The sequence below is a fragment of the Heloderma suspectum genome, chromosome 6 (assembly GCF_057233095.1).
Source record: "Heloderma suspectum isolate Gila_16-S chromosome 6, 16-S_ref, whole genome shotgun sequence".
NCBI classification, from domain to species: domain Eukaryota; kingdom Metazoa; phylum Chordata; class Lepidosauria; order Squamata; family Helodermatidae; genus Heloderma; species Heloderma suspectum.
In genome coordinates, this window is record NC_139463.1 from 63,591,341 (window position 1) to 63,615,057 (window position 23,717).

General features: G+C 46.5%; 1 protein-coding gene across 1 annotated transcript in view; it reads left to right on the forward strand.

The window, feature by feature from the left end:
* Window positions 1-23,717, forward strand: part of RAPGEFL1 (Rap guanine nucleotide exchange factor like 1) — an 85,149-nt gene that overhangs the window by 42,738 nt on the left and 18,694 nt on the right. The window contains exons 2-10 of the mRNA XM_084808252.1: window positions 719-797; window positions 4,449-4,602; window positions 4,844-4,941; window positions 7,637-7,749; window positions 10,101-10,268; window positions 11,269-11,366; window positions 11,637-11,759; window positions 13,194-13,372; window positions 17,241-17,331. Coding sequence (XP_084664378.1) covers window positions 719-797; window positions 4,449-4,602; window positions 4,844-4,941; window positions 7,637-7,749; window positions 10,101-10,268; window positions 11,269-11,366; window positions 11,637-11,759; window positions 13,194-13,372; window positions 17,241-17,331 — 1,103 coding nt within the window. The remainder of the gene's footprint in view (window positions 1-718; window positions 798-4,448; window positions 4,603-4,843; window positions 4,942-7,636; window positions 7,750-10,100; window positions 10,269-11,268; window positions 11,367-11,636; window positions 11,760-13,193; window positions 13,373-17,240; window positions 17,332-23,717) is intronic.

Here is a 23,717-nt window from a genome sequence, read left to right on the forward strand (position 1 = left end):
TGCATGATTAGCAACCTGCAATGCAGGTTGCTGTGTCTTCTGAACCCAGCACACAGTGTGGGCTTGGTACCCACCCTACAATCCATGGTTTGCAGTAGGGTTGTAAGGTCAGTACAAAACTACCCCTGCTGCATCACGACCAGGTTCAGATGACGCGGCAGTGCGGGTAATCATGCACATTACAGTTGCATATGTGGAGTTGGGGGGAGAAGCCATAATGGCTTCTTTTACCCCTGTGATCATCTGAACACCCCCATTATCTGCACATGCTCAGAGACACTTAAAAAAAACCTTTACTTTCCAGATCTGAGCCAGGATATTAGCAACAGGGCCTAGGCCCTCGGTGCCCCCTGACTCAAATTAGGTCCTAATTTTGATGGTGTGGGGAAAGAGATGATAGAGGTAAGGGTTGATATTTCTTTCCTCTGTATTAGATGTGACAGTCGGCAGCTCTGCCTACCCCAAAGCATTTTCTGTCCCCCGTGCAAGAATGCAGGAGGCGGGGCCTTTAAAACCGGTTTGATCTGGGCTTGTTTCAACCTCCTTGTGGCCATGTGCAAAGACTGTTCACATGTCTGCCTGCATGCCTCATCCCGTTATACCACTCAAAGAAAGGCTGATCCAAATTCCTAGTCATTGGTGTTGCCTTGCACTCTCTGGGCGGGACAGCAGTATCATCTCTCTCATTCTCTCTCTCTCCTTTCCTGTCTCCTCATAGACTTGCTCCTAGACGACATTGTCCTCACCCACTCGTTGTTCCTGCCCACGGAGCAGTTCCTGCATCAGCTGCACCAGCAATATCCTTCCCATATAATGTTGGGAAAGTCCCTCTAAGAATGGTGGCATTGAGGGTGGTGGGTGGGAGAGGTATGTCCTTTGGTACATGTAACTGCAGGAGAAACTCACTGCATTCATCTCACGCATTCATATTTTACATTCTTGTTGCATAGAGCTCTGGATTTTGTCATTCCACACACATACCCTGTGCTGGTGCAGAGTTTGTTTTTGGACAGTCCAGTTTAGCCTCCTGAGAATTCCAGCTTGAATTTTTCTTCTTTTTAAAGCAAGTTTCTAGCCCTGGTGGCTTGAAAATAGGTGAGCAATACTAGGTTCTCAGATGCCAAAGCGATAGGGCTTCTAGCACTTAGGGCTGTTAGGTTCCTTGACCTCCTCTGGGGCCAGAAGCAGAATATATTATGTTAGATGAGCAAACAGAAGGAAAATGAGTGCTGGATTACTTGTGGCTCATAGAGGGAGGATTCCCCCTTGCCAATCTGATTTAAGTCTGGTACCTTCTAGCCCTTGATTCTAGCCAAAATCCTATCTAACCCATCTTTTATTTTTTGTAACCTCTATATTACTAACATATTCCATATTTGGATGTCTAGCTCCCAGCGGGGGGAATGGGATTTGTGGCAAGAGACAGAACCACTAACCTAGTTCTCATTCAAGATGGGTGAGCCCCTTATGGAAAACTCCCTAACTCAGTAGTAGAGCCTCTACTTTGCATGTATGAGATCCCAGGTTCAGTCCCTGGCATCTCTAGTTAAAAAGCTCTTGAGTAGCCTAGACTTTGGAAAGCTGCCCAACAGACCAGACAGTACTTTCGCTAGATGGATCGGACTTGGTGTACAGCAAGTAATTGTTTATTAGTATATCTAGCTTGCATTCTCCCAACACACATATGTTCCTGGATGCTACTGCCTAACACACACCCCCGCCCCCTAGAAAGATTGCTAGAAATAGGTGAAGGGAGATTCCCACACCCCTACGTTCTATTGCATATGCAGCTTGCCCCATTTTCCAGTCCTCAATTTCACTACAGCTCTTCCCCAAAGCCAAGCCAAGACTGGTTCAAGTATATAGAGGAGTAACATAATTGCCACAGTTCAAGAGGCCCTCTGTCCCCTGCGTGATTTGGCTTGCTGCGCGGTAGAGTGTCAGCTACTATTCTGTAAATGTCACCTCCTGGATTTTTGATATTAATTTCCTTTGGCTGCTTGTTTATCAATTTTCTGCTTTTTCGCTGAGGAGGAAATATCGTATCAGCACTGCTACTGCCATGAAGCAACTCTTTTGTGTGTGTGTCCCCCCCAAAAAAACCCTGATTCGTGCTTAGGGGTGCAGTCCTATGGAGATAGTGGTTACCCTCTGAACTCGGAGGCTGAGGACTAGCCAATGCAGGACAGATGAAGCATGGAGTGCTCCATGCTCTGGCTGCCTGGCTGCCCTACATTTTTGGCTAGATAGGCGATTTTGCCTGTCTTGCCAGGGAGATCCAGAGCGGGGGGTGGGGGGGACTGCAGAGCACACAGCAAGCTGTGTAACATGGCTTCCGCAGTCTCAGTTCCCCATCCCTGAGACTGCTCCCTTTTCCCCATCTGCACACACTGTTTCCGAGCATGGAGACGTAGCTGGCGCAGAGAGAACTGCGCCAGCTATGATGGGGAGGGGCAGGGAGTGCGGTTTCTGGACTCCGAGGTTGAAGCCCTGGTTCTGACCTCGGAGCCCAGAAACCGAAAAATCGTATGTCCCCCAGATGCTCTCTAGGGGACATAGGATTGCTCCCTAAATGGGGCAGTTTTGTTTTGTCATAGTCTCCAAACAGGGGCTACTCATGACTCTCTAGTGGGCATCCACCTTGAGTTTTCCAGATGTTTGGAGAAGCACATTGCCCCTTCATGCTTTACATGTATTTGAGGCAAACATCATTGCCAAATAGAGAGGATCAGCTTGGAAGCTCACTGAGGGACCTAGGGAAGAATCTCTCTCTCTCTCTCTCAGGTCCAAGCAATGCATTATCGTAGTGAGATGTGAAGAAGTTTGTTGAATCCTGGTTGATTTCCCTAGGCAGATCTCAGCCTGGTCTCCATTACTGGGGAATTTAAAGTGCAATCCTTATGCATCTTTGCTCAGAATTAGGGATGTCAGAGAAATCCTTTTTGGGGGTGGAGCTCAGTGAGTTTTCACCAGTTCAGCCCCCTGGGCTCTGGCTTGATCAACTGTGAGCTGGCCTGACTCAGCACATACCAAGTCAGGCTAACTTGGTGTTTCTTTCAGGGGGATTGCACAAATAGTGATTTGTGCAAAATGGCGGCCATAAAGAGTGCAATTTGCACAAGATCGCAGCCACAAACAATCTGATTTGCACAAATTAGATTGTTTACAGCTACGATTTTGCACAAATTCCACTATTTACGGCCTCCATTTTGCGTAAATCAGCCTGTGATTTTGCGCAACCTCGCCTCAGTAACATTCCCAGGTTTCGAGAACTATCATGTGGCTTGGCTCACAAATGCAAACCGAGCTGGGCCCGTCACAGGGATCCATTGGGCCCCAAAAGGTTGTGTTTCCCCACAACAGACAGCCCTACTCAGAAAAAAGTTCTACTTTGTTCAATGGGGCTTACTCCCTAGTAAGTGTGTTTACTAGGCAGCCTTAGTCTCTCTTTTGGCCTCTTTAGTGAACTTCTCTGGAAACAGATCTTGTCACAGAGCTTCTGACAAAAAATATTAAGTACCTCTGAAAAATCAACAGCTTGGGTGGACGTTGTTAATTTCAACCAACAGAGAGCAATTAAGCTGCTTCTCCCTGTTAACAGCCCCCACTACCACAAACAGGGCATTGACAGATGGAAGGGCGTGTGTGTGTGTGTGTGTGTGTGTGGATTGTTACCTTCCCCGGTCCTGTGAGTTCCCAGAGATGATGACAACAGACACAAACACACTTATTAAGAAGTCAGCCCTACTTACTGCATTTTCTTAGGGGTGGATTGCACATGACATCTTGTCTACTCATATGAGCAGTTGCAGCTGCCCTTGTTTTTTTTCCCCACTGTCATCTCTGCTCCTGAAATATTTAGAAACTTTCTTTTGCCCTTGTGGAAACAGCCGGACTTGAGTAACAGCTGGACTTGAGTAACAGCTGGACTTGAGTAAAGTGGGATTCTCAGGACACACAGCCTGTGGAGACAGTTATTGTTTAACTGACATTTTTATCCCCTCCCATCCTCCAACAAGCTCATAATCCTTATCTCCATTTTATGCCCACAACAACCCTGTGAGGTAGGTTAGGCTCTAGGGAAGTTACTAGCCCAAGTTCTGCCAGTGAACTGGATGACTGAGAGGGGATTTGAAGCCAGGTCTTCTGGCCCATGTTTGATACTTGAACCACACTGACATAAACTGGAATTCTCAGTCTACTGGATTCTGTACCAGATACTATAGTCCATGGTTTTATGGTTGGTTGGGGGATTCATAAAATATGCCCAATACAAGAGATTGGGATAGGGCCCTTTGCAATTCTATGATGCTGTACTCTGCACTTGCCTTGTGGCTGTCTGGGCCCAGATTCACCCCACTCTTGCCACTTGGGAGGTCTTTCTCTCTTCCAGTCACTGCCTTCTGCAGCCGGACCCTGTGATTTGTCCTTGACCTCCCTGTGGCCACCTTCATGACAGCATTGACAATCCCATCGCCACCATGTTGGAAGGAAGGCGAGGCTATGCACCGGAAGCGAGCAGTTTTGGTTATTCTGCTGCACTTCCTTGAGACATACAAGGGGATCTTGCAGGAGGAGGAGAAAGCCGGCAAAGTAATCAAGGTATGCCAGGGCCTTCATAATCCTACTCGCATGTGGCTTAGAAATTTGCTGGTTGTTAAGAAATAAATACTGCTAGACTGCAAGGTATTATTCCAGCTACGGGTTTCCTAAAAGGTTTGTTCAGCTATCTAAGGTGGCAAGTCTTCATACTAGGATAGGTACAAGTGGGTGTGAGCAGAAGGTACCCTTCTGCTCCGGCATCAGGGCATTATAGCCCAAGCTGTCTTCTCTTTTCTCCTAGGACCTGTATCTGCTGATCATGAAGGACTCTTCGCTCTACCACAAACTGGAAGATGAAATTCTGAAGCTACATCAGCTCGTGGAGACAGTAGAGCTCAAGTAAGGAAAGCGTGGGATTATGGACTGTAGAATTTCAGCTTGCCCAGCAAACTCTCTAGTGCTGCTTTAGCAAGGTTCATTATGTCAAAGATACGTTGATTGCATCCACAAGGTAACCTATGTAAGATCTCATTTCTTTAGACAAAGAAATCCGGATAAAACGTTGACTTTTCCAACTGAGAATCAATATGTCCAGTGGATGAATCGTTTTGCTGGGCATGGCAGAAATGGGTTAAAATCCCAGCTTAGCCATGAACTCAGGCCGTTACTAGATGTGATGCAGGAGTGCATGAATCTCTCCCCCCTTGCCCTGTCCATTTTAAAAACAAAAACAGCCTTAGGTGCCCTTGAATTTGAGTGTAGGAAGTAACAGTGGGCAAAGGGCTGCTTAACTCTTTTGACTCTAGGTTATTTTCCAGCTGCTTTTCTCCTCATGGGTATGTTTACCTTTTTCCCCACAAACAGAGCAGTAGCTTGTATAATGGGGATGTGTAATTTTAAGCAAAAACTATGACCAGTGTGGAAAGATTAATCAGCCCCTCCGTCCTCCCTACCCCTAGCATTTCTCTGCTGAAATCTGCAGCCTCCCAAATCTACATTTAGTTAAGAAAAATAAAATGTTCGTTCGCTTGTTAGATTTGTATCCATCTTGCTACCAAATGGTGTTCAAGGCAGCTAAGAGCAATAATACAAATACAGCAAAATAAAATGAACCAGCAATAAAATGCAGAGTAAAAAAACCACAAAAGCAGGTAGGTAAAAACATCAGCAACACCAGCTTGGCAGAAAGATGAATGCAACTTTCTTGGGCTTCGCTGGGTAGGCTTTGATGAGGCTCAGCCTACGTTTAGCACATCATGCACATCACCTCACTAATCCTTGCAACAACCCTGTAAAGTAGGCAGTTATTATTAGCCACATTAGGGGGCTAGAGTTGAGAAGTAGGGGATTTCTACACGAGCCTGTTAATCTCTGTATTTACTTTCAGTTTCATCGCAGAATTGAGATCTGAGCTTTACACAAAGAGCTTTTCCTTTCCTGCTTTTCTGCTACGTGACCTCTAGGTGGAGCTGTGCTATAGCAGAATAGCACAAATACACAAGTAGTTCTTTCACTTTCAGAAATAATACCCCACTTTCCCTGCTGTTAAAAAACAGAAGCGAAACTGGAAGATCACATCATCTAAAGAACCTGTAAACAACCAAGGAACAGTAAGTGCACAATGAATGCCTCATGTACAAAAGCTCATAGTTGCTTACATAAAGCCACCCAGCAAGTTTGATGGAAAGCAGAGATTAGAACTAGGCTCTTCCAGCCCATAACTCATGCTCTTCACCACTATGCTGGACTATGCTTCTGAGTAGTGGAAGTCACCAGAAAGCTGAGGTCAGTGTGGGGTTGCCACCTCGCAATCCAAACAATCTACATGTACCTTTAATGGTATTGATGCACCAGGATAAGTTGTCACTGTCAGCTGCCTTGAGCACCATTTTCTTTGTGGAAAGGTGGGGTATAAATCAAATAAAAATAAATAAACAAGTTGCCAGTGTTGGACTACCTGCTTTGCTTTTTGCGAAGTCCTGTTGCTCACTTTATTTCCCTGCCTTCTAAAGAGATGTTGACGTCCCCCCGAGCAGAGAGGTGGAGGGTGGATAGGAAATGAGTCTTGGCAAGCAACAGGGAAAGTGACACAGTGGGAACAAGCTCTCTCATCACATTGGTGGTAAAAAAAGGGTGGTAAACATCCAAGATGTTCTAATGGCAGTGAACCCTCTCCTAATGGGTTTCTGCAATCTGCTGTCCTGACCATCTTCCTGTCCCAAACCACCTTTGAATCCCTCAATGCTCCCTCAAAAACACATTCAGAAATTCTTACCCACTGTCCTGCTTGGACTGTCGCAGAGTCTAACTGTGGTGAAGTCAGCAAACCTCCACGCCTACAGCTGGTTATCCAGTGGGGTTCAGGCTACAGTAGAGGTGGTCTGCTCTAAATCCAGGCAGAACACAGGCAGGCAGGCAGGCAGGCAGGCAAGAGGATCAGGCAACAGCAGGAGCGATCATGATAATAAGCAAGAGATCAAACAGGAAATCAGTCGGGTACGTCAGGCAGTCCAAAAAGTCAGGAAACAGAGCATCAACCACAGGGCATGGTTCTAGAGGTAAGGTACACGGCAGAGGCTGGATGGACCACGTTCCAAGGCTGGCTGGGTTTTCAGTGAAGGCGGTTAATCCCAAAGCCAGCTGGACCCCACCCAGGGTTCAGCTGCAGTAATCCAGCCTCCCTTTCCAGAGCCTTACTCCTGAGGAGTCCCTTTTGCCTGAGGAGGCCTTTTCTGGAGACAAGCACTCCTTTGCACGGGAGCCCTACTAGCCTGTCACTTGAGGCAAGGGTGCTCTCCGGGGTCAGAGGCAAAGTCCTTTTCTCCTGACAGGGATGGCCCTGCCACCATCTCCCCCATGGGCTCAGGCTCCTGTGGGTCTGGGGTCAGTCCCTGGTCTTGGATGCCCTGGGCTTCTGGGGCCTCTAGTGACTTCCACTGAGGAGGACTCCTCCAGGCAGGGCATTGCATCCAGTGGGGGCGTGACACCCGCTATCAGAAAAACATTCATCCCCTGCCCCTCTGAAAACGATTCACACGGTCGCAAAGCATTGCTTGCCCCTCTTTGCCTTCTGACTCTTGCCTTCTGGCTACAGGGTGACTGAAGAAAGCCATCCCCCCAACAAACAAGTCAAACCCCTCTTCAGGCATTTTCGGCGCATAGATTCATGCCTCCAGACACGGGTTGCTTTCCGTGGGTCAGATGAAAGTGAGTATTAAGGAAATGGTGTGGTGGTGGTGACAGTCCTAACTGGACTATCTTTAAAAGTCTGAGAAGGAGAAGTGGTGTTTTTTTTTTAATACAATTTCATCCGCAAATGCTTATCTTTAAATAGAAAAACACATCTGAACGTATGCTGCTGCCTCGCGTTGTATTGCTCACATTTACTACCAGCGGCTCCCTCGAGTTTCAGACAGGAGCCCTTCCCGGCCCTAGCTGGAGATGCCAGAACTTGGGTCCTTTTGCATGCAAAGTTTGTGCTCTGCCACTGAGCTACGGCCGCTCCCCTAAGCGAGGGAGGATGGGAGCTGAGAAGGAAATGAGTATGAGTATCAAGGAACAACAGAAGTTGTTGAGAACAACGGGTTGAGAACAACGGGTTCTCAAAGTGTGAAATGGTTAAGGGTGCGATCCTATCCATGTTTAGACAGAGGAAAGCTTTGCTGGCTGGGGAATGCTGGGAGTTGTAGGCCTTTTCTCTGTCTAAACATGCATAGGGTTGCCCCCTAATTTATAAAAAGAGATGACTCGAGGCCCTGCCTCTCTTGTCCAGGGTCTGTGGTTACTGAGTGATGTGCTCTGCACATGCTCAGAGATGCTGAAAACTGTGGCTAATCTTTGGAGACTTCAGCTTAACCTCTAGAGGTAGGCTTCCCTGTACACATACAAGCACATTTGGCAAGCTGATGCTTTACATTACTGCCTTGAAAGTCAACCACACAAGACTTAAGATTTAAGTATCTTTAAAAGCATCCTTGAAACAAAATTGCAGAAGAGAAATGTTAATTTGCTCGAACGTCAGGTTTTAATGTTGAAATTTGAAAGAATTGCCAAATTTAATTTGAGCTTCAGCAGCAAATAAGTGATTGATTATTTAGGGTGCAATCCTACATCCCCTGGACAGCGTCTGGGGGACATAGGATATTTCTGTTTCTGGGATCTGAGGTCAGAACCAGGGCTCCAAGCTTGGTGCCCAGAAACCACGCTCCTCCCCCTCCCCTTTGTAGCCAGCGCTGTTCTTTCCGCGCCAGCCGTCTCTCCATGCTTGGAAACAGAGTGCGGAGACAGTGAAAAGCGGGCAGTCCCAGGGGTGGGGAGGGGCGGAGACAGCGGAAGCTGCTTTACGCCGTTTTGTATGCGTGTCCCAGCCTTCTTCCCTCCCCCTCCCCAAAGCCACCCCCAGACAGGTGGAATCGCCTGTCTAGGGATGATGCAAGGTGGCCAGAGCACGGAGGCAAGGTCTGTTCCGTGCTCCGGCCACCCTGCATTGGATACTTGGCAACCTCCAACTTTGGAGGCTCTCGACTATCAAAATAGGATTGTGCCCTTAGTTGGATAGTTAGACTGATGCCAACCCCATCTTAAGGGCTTGGAGCAGATAACGGTATGCTAATAATTATACTTGCTGTCTGGCTGGCAAAAGGTGATTTGAATATAAACATCTTCTACTGCTTTTAGAATGTGTGCAAGTCCCCAGGTAAAGAGAATTCCACAGCTGAGGGGCAGGCCCCGAGAATGCCTCTTTGCATGCTCTTGTAGGTCTGATTTGGTGTACAGCGCATTCCTGACTGATCTCGTCCCCATGGGCTGCAGCATTTTGCACCTGCTGAAGTGTCTGAACTGTCATCAAGGCCAGCCCTCCCTAAAGCCCATCATGGTAGTCTAGCCTCAACGTTACGGAGGTAGTCTAGCCTCAACGTTGTAAGGATTCCTATTCACCAAGGGGCTGTCTACACGGCACCGCTTTCAACATTCATTCTGCTGTAACTGCGCAGTAGTGCAGCTGCGAATTTGCTTCTGCTGTGGTACACCATGCGATTTACGGCGGACTTCTCCAAGGCAAAAATGTGCTCTGCCATGACGCATAGCTGTGAATGTGGAGTACACTACAGCAGTCTCCAGTCGCACCGCTACATATTTTTTAAACTTTTTTTTTTTTACATGCACAGCTGCGCAGTGCCAGGATGCAGCTGCAATGCCCCAGTTTTTAGTGGTTCTTTTGTATGTTAAGGGTTCTTTTGTGTCTGTCCATTTCTTGTGGAGCTGGTGGAAAGCCCACAGCCACAACCAAGGTCTCCAGGTAAAGTGATGAATCCAGGAAGCACCTCAAGGCTGTGAGGATGAGTGGCCAGAGGGGATTGAATTCCATCAGTGTTGGGAATCTCTGTCCCCTCCATGTTGCAGGATCACCACCACTTCAGTCTTTTCCATATTTAATCTTGTTGACTCACCTGCTTCCAGTCCTCATCCATAGCCAGAGACAGGACTAAAACCATAATTGCTGTTCCCTGCTAGCTACAAATTCCAACCTTCACACTTTTGACTCTGTCTCTTTCTAGTCTTCTGCCGTGTCTACATGCCCGACCACTCCTATGTCACCATCCGCAGCCGCCTCTCAGCCTCTGTGCAGGACATCCTCACCTCGGTGACAGAGAAGCTCCAGTATTCTGATGAACAACCCACACGGGAGGAAGCTCTCATCCTGGTGGCGGTAGCATCATCAGGAGGTAACTGTCTCCCAGGAGGAGCTGTGGTAGGGACAGAGTAACAGTGACAGCTGTCTGTCTGCTCCCATTCTCCTTTTTGCAACCCTGAGGCTCAGAAACTTTGAAGCTACAGAAGATAAAACATCAGAGATGGAGAAAGTGCCATAATTTTCTAATACTACATGCTGTTAAAAGGAGAGAGAAAAGAACAGCTAGTTGGTAGGATTATAACAGTTTAGTGTAAACATGGTGCTTGGGTTGCCACCTTTTTCACCTTCTGCCGTTAGCAACAGCCTGGCACGCCACCATATAGCAGGTACAGCTTTTTCTGGCCTTGAGGTAAAATGAGGAAGAAAGCTTCACTAGCTAAATTGTTGTGTGTCAGGTGGCTGTTAAAGGATAGGAGTGAGGTCAGGGGAAAAGGTGGGGTAACCCTACCTAGTTCTGGCAAGACTGCTAGGTGCAGGACAAAAAGAGGTCTGGATAAATGAGAGTGCAGCAATCAAGCTGTGTAGCATGCAGGGCACTCACTAAACCTGAATTACATGAGCTTTATGGTGGTGTGGGGTTTGGCGCGAGAGTCCATGTGTCTAGAAGGGCTGCTAATTATAAGACTGGAAAGGCCCAAAAGTTAAACTCCAAAGCTAAAGGCTGAACCATCCAGCCCTCAGACTTCCAACAGATCAACTCTGATTCTCCAACATGCTTTGATCACATGAGCTACTGTTCTGAAATGTGTTCCTATGCAGTCCGGACCACACTGTGCCGTGAGCAGGTTTGCTACTCCAGATGTCTCAAACAAGCGAACCAAGCTACGTGCTGCAGGAGAAAGTGTGTGTGTGCTCAAGTCACTATCCACTTTGTATTGGGGGGGGGGGAACCTCCCAGCCCCTGCCTGAACATGAACCGTCATCTACCAAATTTCCCCAGTGAAAATGTCATGAGATAGGACTTTTATGAGAAATTTTCCTGTGCCATCCCAAATCACTCAGTAACTTCTTCCTTTTGTCCCTAACCCCAGAGAAATCTGTGCTACAGCCCAATGAAGAGTGTGTTTTCACTACCTTGGGGATAAACAGCCATCTCTTTGCCTGCACTAAGGATACTTTTCCATCACTGGTGAGTTCCCTTCCTTTGTCCTCCTCTGTGCGACTCTTGGGGCTGGCAGTGAGAAGGCCTGGCCTAACTTTTTGCAATGTGGGTGCTACAGTCAGTTTGTTGGTGTAAACTACTATGTCCACTGTTATGTGCATCCCTGAGATCAAAGTGTTGGAATCACCAGAAAGAGCTCTCTTCTATAAATATCTTCCAACTTTGCCTCTTGGTTCTAACATGCATTGGAATTCCCTCCCACCCCCCACTGCCTCCCAAATTTGACCTTCTCTCCAGGTCCCTCTCCCAGATGAAATCCAGGTGTCCCCAGGTGACACAGAGATCCACCGGGTCGAACCTGAGGATGTGGCCAATCACCTCACTGCCTTCCACTGGGAGTTGTTTCGCTGTGTCCATGAGGTGAGAAAGCCTAATGCACCCAGTAGTTGGTGAAGAATTGGGCTAGTGAGCCGATGTGGAAGTCTGAATACTTTACAATTTAGGAAAGAATTGCAAAACATTGAGGAAGGATGTGAATGGCCTTCAGGAGAGGCTGGCAGCTAGGCCAGATGCCGCTGTCTGAGCCTTGATTCAAGAGAGCCCCAACGGATGGAGTGTGAAACTTGGAGTTAAGATCCCGGGTTCAAGTCCAGCTCAGCCACAGACTAAGTACTGGTACAGGCAATCAGGAAGAGCATGTGTTGCAGCCTTTCATTGCAGTACACCATCTTAGGGTGCTTCCAGACAGAGTTGTTTGGTTTTACCCTTAAAGGCAGCCTAAAAATAATCCTACGTACATAATGAAAATAAAATTCTCCTAGCACTTCCAATCAAAAGCCATTGTGCAGCTATTCCATCTTTTCCTCTTTAACAGATTTTTTTCTGGTAAGAAAAAAGACAGAAAAAGCAGGAAAACACAGGTTAGAAATTGAAGATGGTGTCATCAGGACCCCCTGTGAATGAGGCAGGGTGATTGCACAATAAAAGTCTTGTCAGGAAGCGCCCTTAGACTGTTCGGCTAGAAAGGCAGAACTATGTATTGTCTGTGTCATAGGGTTACTGCCAAAAACTGCAGCCCCATGCTTAGTTTCCATACTTCAATTTACCTTGTGTTCTTACCTCATTATGCTGTGTATAATGAGGTAATACACCCTTGTTCCCCACATTTGGCTGCTCCTGGCAGGGAAACACTCTGTGTAACGATGCCAGAAGACAAGGTGAGCTGAACTATACATCGCAGAGGCAGATGAGAAAGTCAACACCGATCTTCAGTTTTCAGCCCCTTTTTCCTGAGAGTTTGCAGTTCTGTACTCAGCGTTCTCCTTGACATGCTAGCTTTCTGTGCACAGGATGAGCTTAGGCAAGGGCCCGTTCAAACGCAATGTGCTCTGAAACAAGGACTGTGCTGTGTGCTGTTCTTGGATGTTTGAATCAGCCTTCAGGTGAATCAGGTGGGTCACATGACTGAGTGATCCTCCACGTCAAACAAGAAATCCCTGCATATTAGAAAATTAACCTCACAGAGAGAAGACTAAGCTAGAATTCTTCCCTCTGACATCTAGTTTTCTATGTGGAAGGGGTTTTTTGTATGGAGGGAAAAATGGGAGTCCCTCACCCCTTGGCAGGCTGAAGTAGAACAGGCCAGACACAGGTTTATGATCTCAGTAAGCACTAGGCCTAGACTGCTGTCCATATATCTTCTTCCCCCCTTTTTTCCTACTTGTTATATATAATGAAAGACAGGAACTCATTTTAACGAGATGGATAGTGTCATGAGGGGGTCCTTGTCTTCGCTCCAGGCCTGGGCAGGGCATACTGGATATTAACTTTTCTCTCTCACATCCTTGTTTGTAGCTGGAGTTTGTGGACTATGTGTTCCACGGGGAACGTGGCCGACGGGAAACAGCCAACTTGGAGTTGCTGCTGCAGCGTTGCAGTGAAGTTCAGCACTGGGTGGCCACCGAGGTGTTGCTCTGTGAGTCACTGGGAAAACGGGCCCACCTGCTTAAGAAGTTCATCAAGGTTGCAGCCGTGTGAGTGCCATTCCTTCTTTTTGCTGTGGGTCAGGGTAGACACATCTGAAGGTTTGGCCCTTGGTTACTTCTTAAAGCAGGGATGGGCAACTTCAGGTGGTCTGGGGACCAATTTCCAGACCCTGGACTCCCCCCACCCCCACCAGGCCCACACTCCTGCACCGCCTGCAGTGGCAACCCCCCCCCCCAGGTGATTTGCCATCTAAATTAGGCAGCAAGCTGCTATGGAGACTTAAATGGGCCACATTTAGCTTGAAAACTAAATCTGGCACTTTTCGAATCTCTGTAGCAGTTTGCTGCCTAATTTCGGTGGCAAACCCCTGATTTTTTTGCCATTGCACCGTTGAATTTCAGCAGTATGGGGGTGGCAGGAGCTATACTTTGCCCACCCCTGGCATAAAGACTTATCACCACTCTAACAGTGTGGACTGAATTCAGTCATCTGTAGCTACTCTTTTTACGAAATTTATTCCATGGTGTTCCCTAATTTGCCCAGTGTATTATGATTTCACTAGTTACGGGGTGCTTAAGGAGCTGAACAGGATGTTGGAGCCCTGGCACCCTGAACTCCTATTCAGCTGGGCATTTTGCTTTCTGAGATTAGAGTGGGAACTGCCCACGTATTTTGAAGCACGTCTTAACCACAGGGACTAGAAACTTGCTTTCCTAAAAATGAATGCTGACATTCTCAGGAAGCGGAATTCTGCATCCACTACCTCATGTGGTGCTTTTTCTGCACTCCTGCAGAATCACATCGTGCACATACCTTGGCCTTACAACTTAGTAGGCTCTGTCCAACAGTGGGGAAACTGGTGCTGTGCTGAGCTTCTGCAGCTGTTCTGAAACCCGAGAAAGCAAGCGTGTGATGGTTGTGGTACAGGATGCCTTGTTGCTTGGGCAGAGGTTACATGTATCTGGGCTGGCTGTCCATGCAATTAGAGATGCTGCAGGTTTTAAGTGGCCACTACAGGCCATGTATGAGTGGAGGCTAGTGGCTCCGATTTCAGTGGGGCTGTGTTTTAAGTCATTCTGGGTTTTAAGTCAGAACCATCCAAAACTCTAATGGAGCTATCCAAGGTGCTGCACCCATTTTGGATTCTCTGTAATCGCAGCTACCAGCCTCCACTGCCATGTATTGAATCTACCATCAGAGAATGTGTGCTTTACTTGCATAGAGTTCCAGTTTCAAAACCCTCCAGAAACTTTGAGTTGAATGTGACTGGGACCACATCCCTTTGCCTGTGTAAATATTTCCCCTTGGCATAGAAGATTTATGTTCTTTTGAGCAAAGGTTTTATACACACACATACATACACACACTATAGGGTACATCCATTCACAGAAACCTAGATAAGTAAGCTTTCCACCACTTTTTTCTATCATGCTGCTATGGCTTTAAGAACTGCATGACAGGAAGAGATCCAGCATGGGCAGCTTTTGCCAGCATGGAGATGCAATGATGGGGAAAATTTCACTTGCTGAATTTCTGCCTGTTACACAGCTGCTCAAAGTGTAGATCCCTTGAGAAGGCGTCAGCCCTACTCATAAGCACGGTAGCAATTTGAACAACAAAACGAAAAAATTGAGTTGTTCTTTAAGCATTGGTTATTAAAAAAAAAAAAAAGACATAGGAGATGCCACCATTTACTCCCTGCCTCCAACATTTTTAGTTGATTTTCAAGCAGAGAAAGTTGTCTGGCAGCTCAGGTTAGAAGATGTTCTCATAGTCAGGCTTGGCAAAGTGTCTTCCTGAAACCCTGCAGATCCACTGCCAGTTAAGGAAATGTTTCTAGACTAGCCATTTACCTTGAAACTGCCATTCATAGTTTATTCTCTTTTTATAGAGAATCCAGGCAATGTCACTGCCAGCTCACTGCATTCCATTGTTTTTTATGTCATCCTCTTGCCTTTTTTTAAGATCTAGTACTTTTTTTTCATTTAAAACACAATTGTAGTGCTAGCTTGTCCAGGGTGAACTTTAAAAAGAATAATTGAGGTTTTCAGGGCTATTGTCCCTTTAATTAGAAGGTTCCTCCTCTAGAAAGACTAGCTTATTCTGCGTCTTATTGCTTCCTGTTGAGCACAGTCTGCATTACTGATTAATTGCCTCTTCATTTCTGCTTAATATCAGCTCCTGTTCCCTGTGAGAGTGGGTTAATTACTGGTTTGTTCTCATTATATTTTTCATATTCTTTCTTTTATAGCAAAATGATACTATTTTGCAATAAAGTGGGGGTGGAGGCAAATGAGAGGAAAATAGCAGTTAACCCATCCATCTGCATGGTGAACAGGAACTTGCTAATTAGGAAGCAATTAGACTCAGAAGCTGCAAAAAGGAATCTTCTAATTATAGTTACATGGGATTTTTTTGCTGAACAGGGCTTAACCTATGAGTAAATATTATAGCAGGGTCTTGGCTATGGGGTTGAGCTTTGCCGTGTTATATTAAGTGCCATGTTGAACCACTGCTTTAATTCTGCTTTCAGCTGATTGCAGAAAAGCAATCTCTTAGTAATGCTAAAGGGCTGTAGCCTAGAACCACATACATTGGACAGTGCAAGTATAGATGAATTGGCCAAACTGCTTATAAGTAGGGCTAGACAAGGCCATGCCTCCTCAAAGTAGTGCCTGTCAAAGCAGGGGGCTGAGCCTGATGGCACTTGGTTAATAATAAGGCTCTGCCTCCCTGGTCTTCAGCTGCTGCAGAGAAAAGGTAATGTGCAGCTTCACCAGAAGGGTGGAGACTCCAGGTGACCCCATCTTTCCATGCAGTTTTATAGCACTCTGCAGTCAGCTCCTGGCTAACCTCTAGGTGTGTGCGAATCTACCCGGAAATGTTCACTTTTGTAAAATAAGAAACCAGGAGCACGGAGGAAGCCCGAAATCTGTGCCAGATACGAGTCCTTGTACAGTGAAATTGCCCTTCTTTGTTTCCTCCACTCTTGTTTTGTTCAGCCATTGGTAGTTCCTCTCTGCCTTTTCCCAGCATGCTCGGTGCGGCTCCCTCTGCACTAAGGGCAAGTGAAGTCGCAGCCACGACATCAGGCTGCCTTTAATAACCCACGACGGCTGTATTACTGATTGGGCTTCCTTCTCAGCTAGTTTTTTTTTTTTTTTTAACATTTGAGGGATACTGCAGCAGAAAGGCTGGGAAGCTGAGCAGGACCGTGACCAGTATTTGGAAGCAGGTTGCGGGAGGTGTTTTGGCCTTGAATACTGCTGATCAGCACTACTCTGGCTACAGTGTGGACAAAGGGTCCCTGCCCCCCTGTCCTTTTGCAATGGCCCCTTGGCTGCAGAGCTGGCTGTGATTTGGGGCTGGAGTTTGTGGAGTTCATTAACGATACTGCTACCGTTTCCCTCACAATTTGAGCGCTGCTCATTAGCATTTTTTTGGTCTCAGAAGGATGTTAGGTACTGGACACCGAACATAGAGGTGAAGCTTTCCCTGCCTGAGAGGGCTTATAAAATGCCTGGTCAGCAACTGGTTTTCCTAGAGGGCCAAGGCCCTGCTACAGTGCTGTAAAACGAACTGTTGGCAAGTCCCTCCTTACCCACTTCCAGACTGGCAACTGGAGGCCAACCGGTGTTTATCACAGGGCAGCCAATTGCTGAATGTAGTATGCACTCTACATTCAGTGGGCGAGCACTGGAGGTAACAGGAACTGTCAAAAGAGTAGGGCTGCAACTTTTTGTGGTAGGACTCTTGTGCTTTTTAAAGTAGAATTTCACCAACTGTGTTGGGGAAAAACTGCACCTGCAGCCCTCGTGCAAAGGTCAGGAGGGGAGAACTCAGTGGATGCTTCTCAAGTTTGAGCTTTTTGCTGTCTTAGTTCTTAGCTCTCCCCCCATTCTTTTCTCCCCACAGATGTAAACAGAACCAGGACATGTTAACATTCTATGCTGTGGTTATAGGGCTGAACAACGCACCTGTCAGTCGTTTGCGTCTCACCTGGGAGGTAAGAAGAGAAGGGTTTGTTGATTTATTTGTATATGCATGTGAAAGGTAGTACTATGTGTAATCTCCCCCACCGAGTTTCTGCAACTGAGCAGCTCCAGTTGTACAATCTGACAAAGGTTTTATTTATTTTAACATTGCATTGTGCCAAATTAGTCAATAATAGACCCTAGTGGCAGCTAACAAATATAAGACACGCTTAATATAATACACATCTTAAGAACAATACAAAAGCACCGTAAAAACAAAACCAGCTCTGCAAAAAAGACCAGAGACTCCCCAAGGCTTAGCAATTACTGCTGTCAAGAACTGGCAAGATGAGCTTCTCCAGGCAGAGAGGACCAGGATGAAACTCTGCTTCTCATCACCTTGCCTCCCACCTGAGGTGGCAATGGAACACAGAGCAGAGCCTCCTCCACAAAGATTTCGAAGTACCAGGATGGACATTCCATTGAATTAAAAGGGACTTCCTTCTGAGTAAATTGTTTAAAGGGTCAGGCTGCAAGCCAGGCCCATTTAGCATATCTGTATAACAGGCTAAATTTGCAATAGTTTTTTTCCCCCTGTAGTCATGATTTATGGTTGTTGTTTTTTTAATGATTTGAGAGAATGGGAAAAGTTGGTAAAGAGTAACTGTGGGAAGCAAAGGGCACGGGGGTGCTTCCAGGTTTGTCTCCGCACTCTTATGAACTAGAAACATTCCCCTTTTTAAAAAGTGAGAAGTTGAGACCCAGAAACTGGAACAGTAAGGTGCAGGCTTTATTCGATCTAGTTACTAAGGAATGAGTGATCTAGACAAAAAGTGAAAACACTAAGAGATCTCAGGAGATTTGGGGTGACATTGTAGACCTTTTTGGAGACTGAAAACTGGAGCCCCCTCAATTGTCTTGGAGCCTGGTTCCTGAGTGTGACTTGTAGCTTCCTTCCCCCTGCCAGCTTTCTTTTTCCTTCTTTTCCCCCTCTGTTTTTACTACTTGTTTTGTCTGACTATCTATGTTCATATTGGGGAGGTCTGCTGGGGAAGGAGAGAGGGGTTGCCATTATGTCTAAAATGCATCTTTTTGGATCATTTATTTAAGGCATTTTTAGCCTGCTCTTCAGCTGACAAGCAGGGCCAGCCGAGCCATTAAGCAAAGTCAAGTGGCCACTTCTGGCAGCTGGTTCTGGGCGTCATGAAAGGGGAACAAATTGTTATTCATGTCATTTAGTGTTGTTGTATTTTTATTGCGGGGGGGGGGCGGAGGGGGGAGACGCTAATGGCCTCAGGTGCCAAAATAACTAGACCGGCCTTGGGGGGCTATGCACTTTGACAAGGGAGGAGAGGGGAAGTGGTGTCATTTGCTACTCAACCTCAGGCAGCAAAATGTCTTGGGCCGCCCTGCCATCGAGGCTCCCAGAGCGGCTTACATCAAGAAGAACAATAATTGAGGCAGTAGAAGTAGGTTATTTAAAGAAGTGGCAGTGATGATAATTTGCTCCTTCCTCCTCTGCTGCTCACAGAGCAATTGGTTCTAATGCCACAGCTGACGGAAGAGGCTTTGATGACAGCTTGCCTTCCTGGCTTCCTCCTCCTCTCCTTTTCACAGGGCAGTGGGGAATGGGGGGGGGGGTGAAGGAGGCAGGTGATTTTCCTGCAAATCTTGATATCCCACATTATTGAACACGGGCTGCTTCCACTCATCTCTCTGGAATTTCCACCCTTGGTGCACTCACTTTTTATGGCGAATCCAGACAATGCCTTGACAAATCGTTGCAGTTCAGTGTTTTCTGTGTTGCCATCCTGTCTTTTTTTCAGTCCTGATCTGTGATTTTTTTTTTTTGTAACAAAATGCAGTTGTTCCCCGGTAACGGAACACCCTCCCCAAGAGGTTTGATTGGCACCGAGGCTATAAACAACAGGCAAATTTTTTTTTTTAAATTTACCCTGACATTTTAACTCAGGTTAATTAATCTAGTTATTAGTAAGCTTTAAGGTTTTATTTGCTGTCTTTATCTGTTTTTGTGTTTTATTATATTGTTCTTTTATGCTTTAGTACTATGGTGAAGTCTGAAGGGTGATATATGTATGTTTTAAATAAATCAAAAAATTGCAGCATCAGCTTGTCCAAGACAAAACCCTATTGAGATTTTTGAGGGGTGTCTTTAATAAAAAAGGGCCCTGTTCACAGGTGAAGGGAACAATCCTATGGCCCCTAGACAGGGTCGGGCTGCGGGGGACTAGGATATTTTGGATTCCTGGATCCCAGTCAGAGACAGCGCTCCGACCTCAGACCCAGGAATCCAAGCTCCCTGCCCTCTCCCCCTTGCAGCCAGTGCAGAGAGAACCCTGCCGGCTTCCCAGCCTCAGAGAGGAGGTGAAAGGGGCATTCCAGGGGGTGAGGAGTGGACAAGAGGCCAGTTTATGCCATATCCTGAGGCCTATCCAGCCTCCTTCCCTCCCCCTGTATGACCCCTCAGCTAAATGGACAAAAAAGCCTGTCTTGCTGAAATGCAGAGCAGGAGGCGCGGCGGCGCAGCGGAGATTGCCCCCGCCGCGCCTCCCCCTTCGCCCTGGATACTTGTCAGCCTCCAAGTTCAGAGTCTTATGAGTGTCAAGGGCAGATCCCATAGGATTGAGCTCTTAGCCTGGGTAATTGCTTACTATTAAGCACATTTCGGCAATTAGCCTCCTAATTGCCCTTTGTATAGCCTCTCTGACAGCACAATCCTATACATGTCTTCTCTGAAGTAAGCCCCATTGCTTTAAATGGAGGCTTTCTCCCACTTAAATGTGTTTAAGATTGCAGCCATGACTACCCCTTACTGGTGGCTACTGTTTCCATGGGTCGGGGCGGCGGCAGCTCTTTAATTACCTATTTCCTCCCATTTTAATTTTGTCTTATAAAACATTTAAAGAAAAAATTATGGGAGGAAATTGGAAATTTAAAAGCTGCCCTCACATGAACAGAAACTGACAAGCCCCTATATTTTGGATATGCACAGTTGCGCAACTATAACCGATTAAAAAACAAAACCAGGCTCCGATCAGGATTGCAGTCGGAGTGGAGGCATGGGGGGCTTGGCAGAAGCCGGAGGGGGCGGAGCAGGGGTTTCTGCTGCTCTTGCCAAGCAGCTCGCTGTCAGATGCCCTTTACCCACAGTGGGTTGGCATGTTTGGGTTCGGATGAGATGCCCACCCATCGTGGGTGAAACAGCCCCTAAAACAGACCATGGGTTATCAGGGTGGCTTGTTTGGGGAAAAACAACCCACCCTGATAAAACCGGTCCAGGCTCGGACGACATGCCAACCCACCATGGGTTGTTTCAGACAGCAACCCATCAAGGGTTAGCATGCTGTGCAAACGCAGTCATTAAGGGGCAATTAAGAGAGGCTGTTCATCAGTAAAACCTCAGCCATGCTCAACAGGAAGCTATAGAACTGATGGAACCTGCAAACAAAAAGCTTTTAATTAGCATTGGAAAGGATCTTTGCTGAATGCGGCTTACTTTTAAGTAAACATTGTAGAAGGATTTTGGCTGTGGGGATAATATAGTACTATATTAACTGCTATGTGGAATCACTATTTAAAAAAAAAAAAAACCCCAGCTAATAGTGAAAAAGGAACACTTCAGTGGCTCCAAGAAGCTCTAGTTGTGGAAGCAATTATGCTTTTTGTACTTTTTGAAAATTAGTTAAAAAAACCCAATTAACAAGAAATAAATATGAGAAACAATTCACACTAGATAGTAACAAGACATGGTTCTGTGAAACATTCACAGCTTTGATACTGTTGGATTCAGTTTTTGCAGAACTCCTTTATACACTCTCCTTCTCTCCCTCTCTCTCTCACCCGCGTGCACATGCTCTGTCTGTCTATCTCTCTTTCTTACATCCACCCACGCTCCTTCTCTCTGTGTTTTAAGCCCTTTTGCAAAAGCCATCTTTCCTGTTTACCAGGAGTTGCGGGTGCACATATTTATGAAAGCCTTTTTTCATTTGTTGTGCTCCTCCCTATAATTTTGCATAATCTGTGCTCTTAAACTGGGTCATCACTGAACGGGGAGAAAAACAAGGAGCATCCAGGCTTCTGGAAGCAACATGATTCTCTTGTGAGGGATGATTCCAGTGGTGGATTCATGGCAGGGCCTCTGCACAGGGTGCTTGGCCCTCGCGGCTGGTGCATCCTTGAGTTAACTGGATTTGTGTCCTTGGGCCAACATACTGAAGAAGACCCCTCCTCCCACATATCCCATCACCGTTTTAAACATGGCCTGAAAGAAGCATGGCCAGCCACTTGGCTTCTGGGTGTGGTTCAAGGTGCTGGTTGTTCCTTTTCCAGTCTAATTTTGTGTAGGTTCACCAAGAAGTAAGGTTAACTCATTTCAGTTCTGAGTAAGTGTGGCTAGAATTATGGCCTTGGAGGGAGCAATCTTACCAGGATAGGAGGCCGCCTCCAAACTCGGAGGCAACCGCCTATCCAAAGCAGGGCAGGAGAAGCGCAGAGGGGATCGTCCCCTCCGTGCTTTAGCTGCCCTGCATTTGTAGCTAGACAGCGGATTTCAGTTGTTGGAGCGTGGGAAGTGGTGGCCGGATGACATGTCGGATGTGTTGTACCGGATTTCCGTCCTCCCCGCCCTGGCATGCCCACAGGAACGCCTGGTTTTCGCCATTCTGTGTTCCTCTTCCAAGGAGCAGCGCAGGAGGGGGTGGAGATTGGTTCTCAGGGGACCAACCTCAGAGTGCAGGCTCCAAGGTTGGTTCCCAGGAACCGACCTATCCTGTGGCCATCTAGCTACTGTCTAGCGGCCATAGGATTGCGCCTGTTGTTGTTATATTTATTTATATCCCACGTTTTTTCCAATATTGGGACTCAAGGCAGCTTTACAACATTAAAAACTTGTACAGTTAAAACATATAAATAGAAATATACAAAAGTTGAAAATATAATTCAATCATCAATAATGTTAACATTGTATAAAATTTTAAAAATTACAAAAAGCCAACAACAATATAAACAATAGTACCAATCCATCATATTCTCACAGGTCCAGACTATCTATACCCAAAGGCCTGCTGGAACAAAAAAGTTTTTACCTGCCTCTGGAAACATACAAAGAAGGGTGCCACTCTCACCTCCCTGGGAAAGGAGTTCCAGAGCCTTGGGGCAGCCACTGAGAAGGCTCTCTCCTGCATTCCCACCAGACGAGCCTGTGATGGCGACGGGACCGTGAGAAGGGCCTCCCCTAAAGATCTCAGGGCATGAGCAGGCTCATAGGGGAGGATATGGTCTTTCAGATAACCTGGACCCGAGCCGTATAGGGCTTTATAGTTCATGACCAGCACTTTGAATTGTGCCTGGAAATAGACTGGGAGCCAGTGAAGCTGTTTTAATAGGGGAGTTGTATGCTCCCTGTAGCCAGCCCCAGTCAACAGTCTGGCATCAGCTCTTTGAACCAGTTGAAGTTTCTGAACACTCTTCAAAGGTAGCCCTGTGTAGAGTGTGTTATAGTAATCCAAATGGGATGTAACTAAGGCATGCATCACTGTGGCCAAGTCAGACATCTCAAGGAACGGGTGCAGCTGGCGCACTAGCTTTAACTGTGCAAATGCGCTCCTGGCCACCGCTGAAACCCGGGCATCCAGGCTCAGGGCTGAATCCAGAAGTTCTCAGCGGTTTTGGTGTACCGTGCTTCTGGGAGTGCCTTCTCCCATACAAACCTGCCTGTGACTGAGGATGTACTCATTGGGATCTTCTTTTTTTAATTATTATTACATTTATTAATCGCCCATCTGGCTGGTCACCCAGCCACTCTGGGCGATGTACAGCGTACAATAAAACAGTTTAAAACAATAAAATTCTACAGTAAAAACATTTTCTAAAATACCCTAACCCACCCCAAATGCCTGCCTGAACAACAGCGTTTTTAATGCACGACGGAAGCTCATTAAAGAGGTCTTTTGATCTGTCAGATCAGTTAATATTCAGAGCATGGTCTTTTGCATGATGATGCTACAAATGTGTACTACCCTCATTCAGGTGCATCAAGCAATCTCTCTAATGTTTAGGTGCCAAGTGAAGACGTTCTTGTTGTGCTAGATTTTCAGTTGCTCATAGTTGTCATGTTGCTAAAGCTAGCTCTTAAGGGTGCTTGAAAAATGTCTCCCTTTTCTGTGGCTGCTACTGGGCTACACTCTCAGGGTATAAACCCATCTAATCTAAGCACTTTTAGGGCTCCTTGATTTCTGTAGGAGAGAGTTAAACATGTGCTCTCCTATGGAAATCAACAGGACTTGAAATAGCTTCAACTTTTGGCTGGAGGCTATTATTTACATTTATATCCTGACTTTCCTCCAAGGAGCTTCCTCCTCACCATTTTATCCTTACAACAACCCTTTGAGGTAGGTTA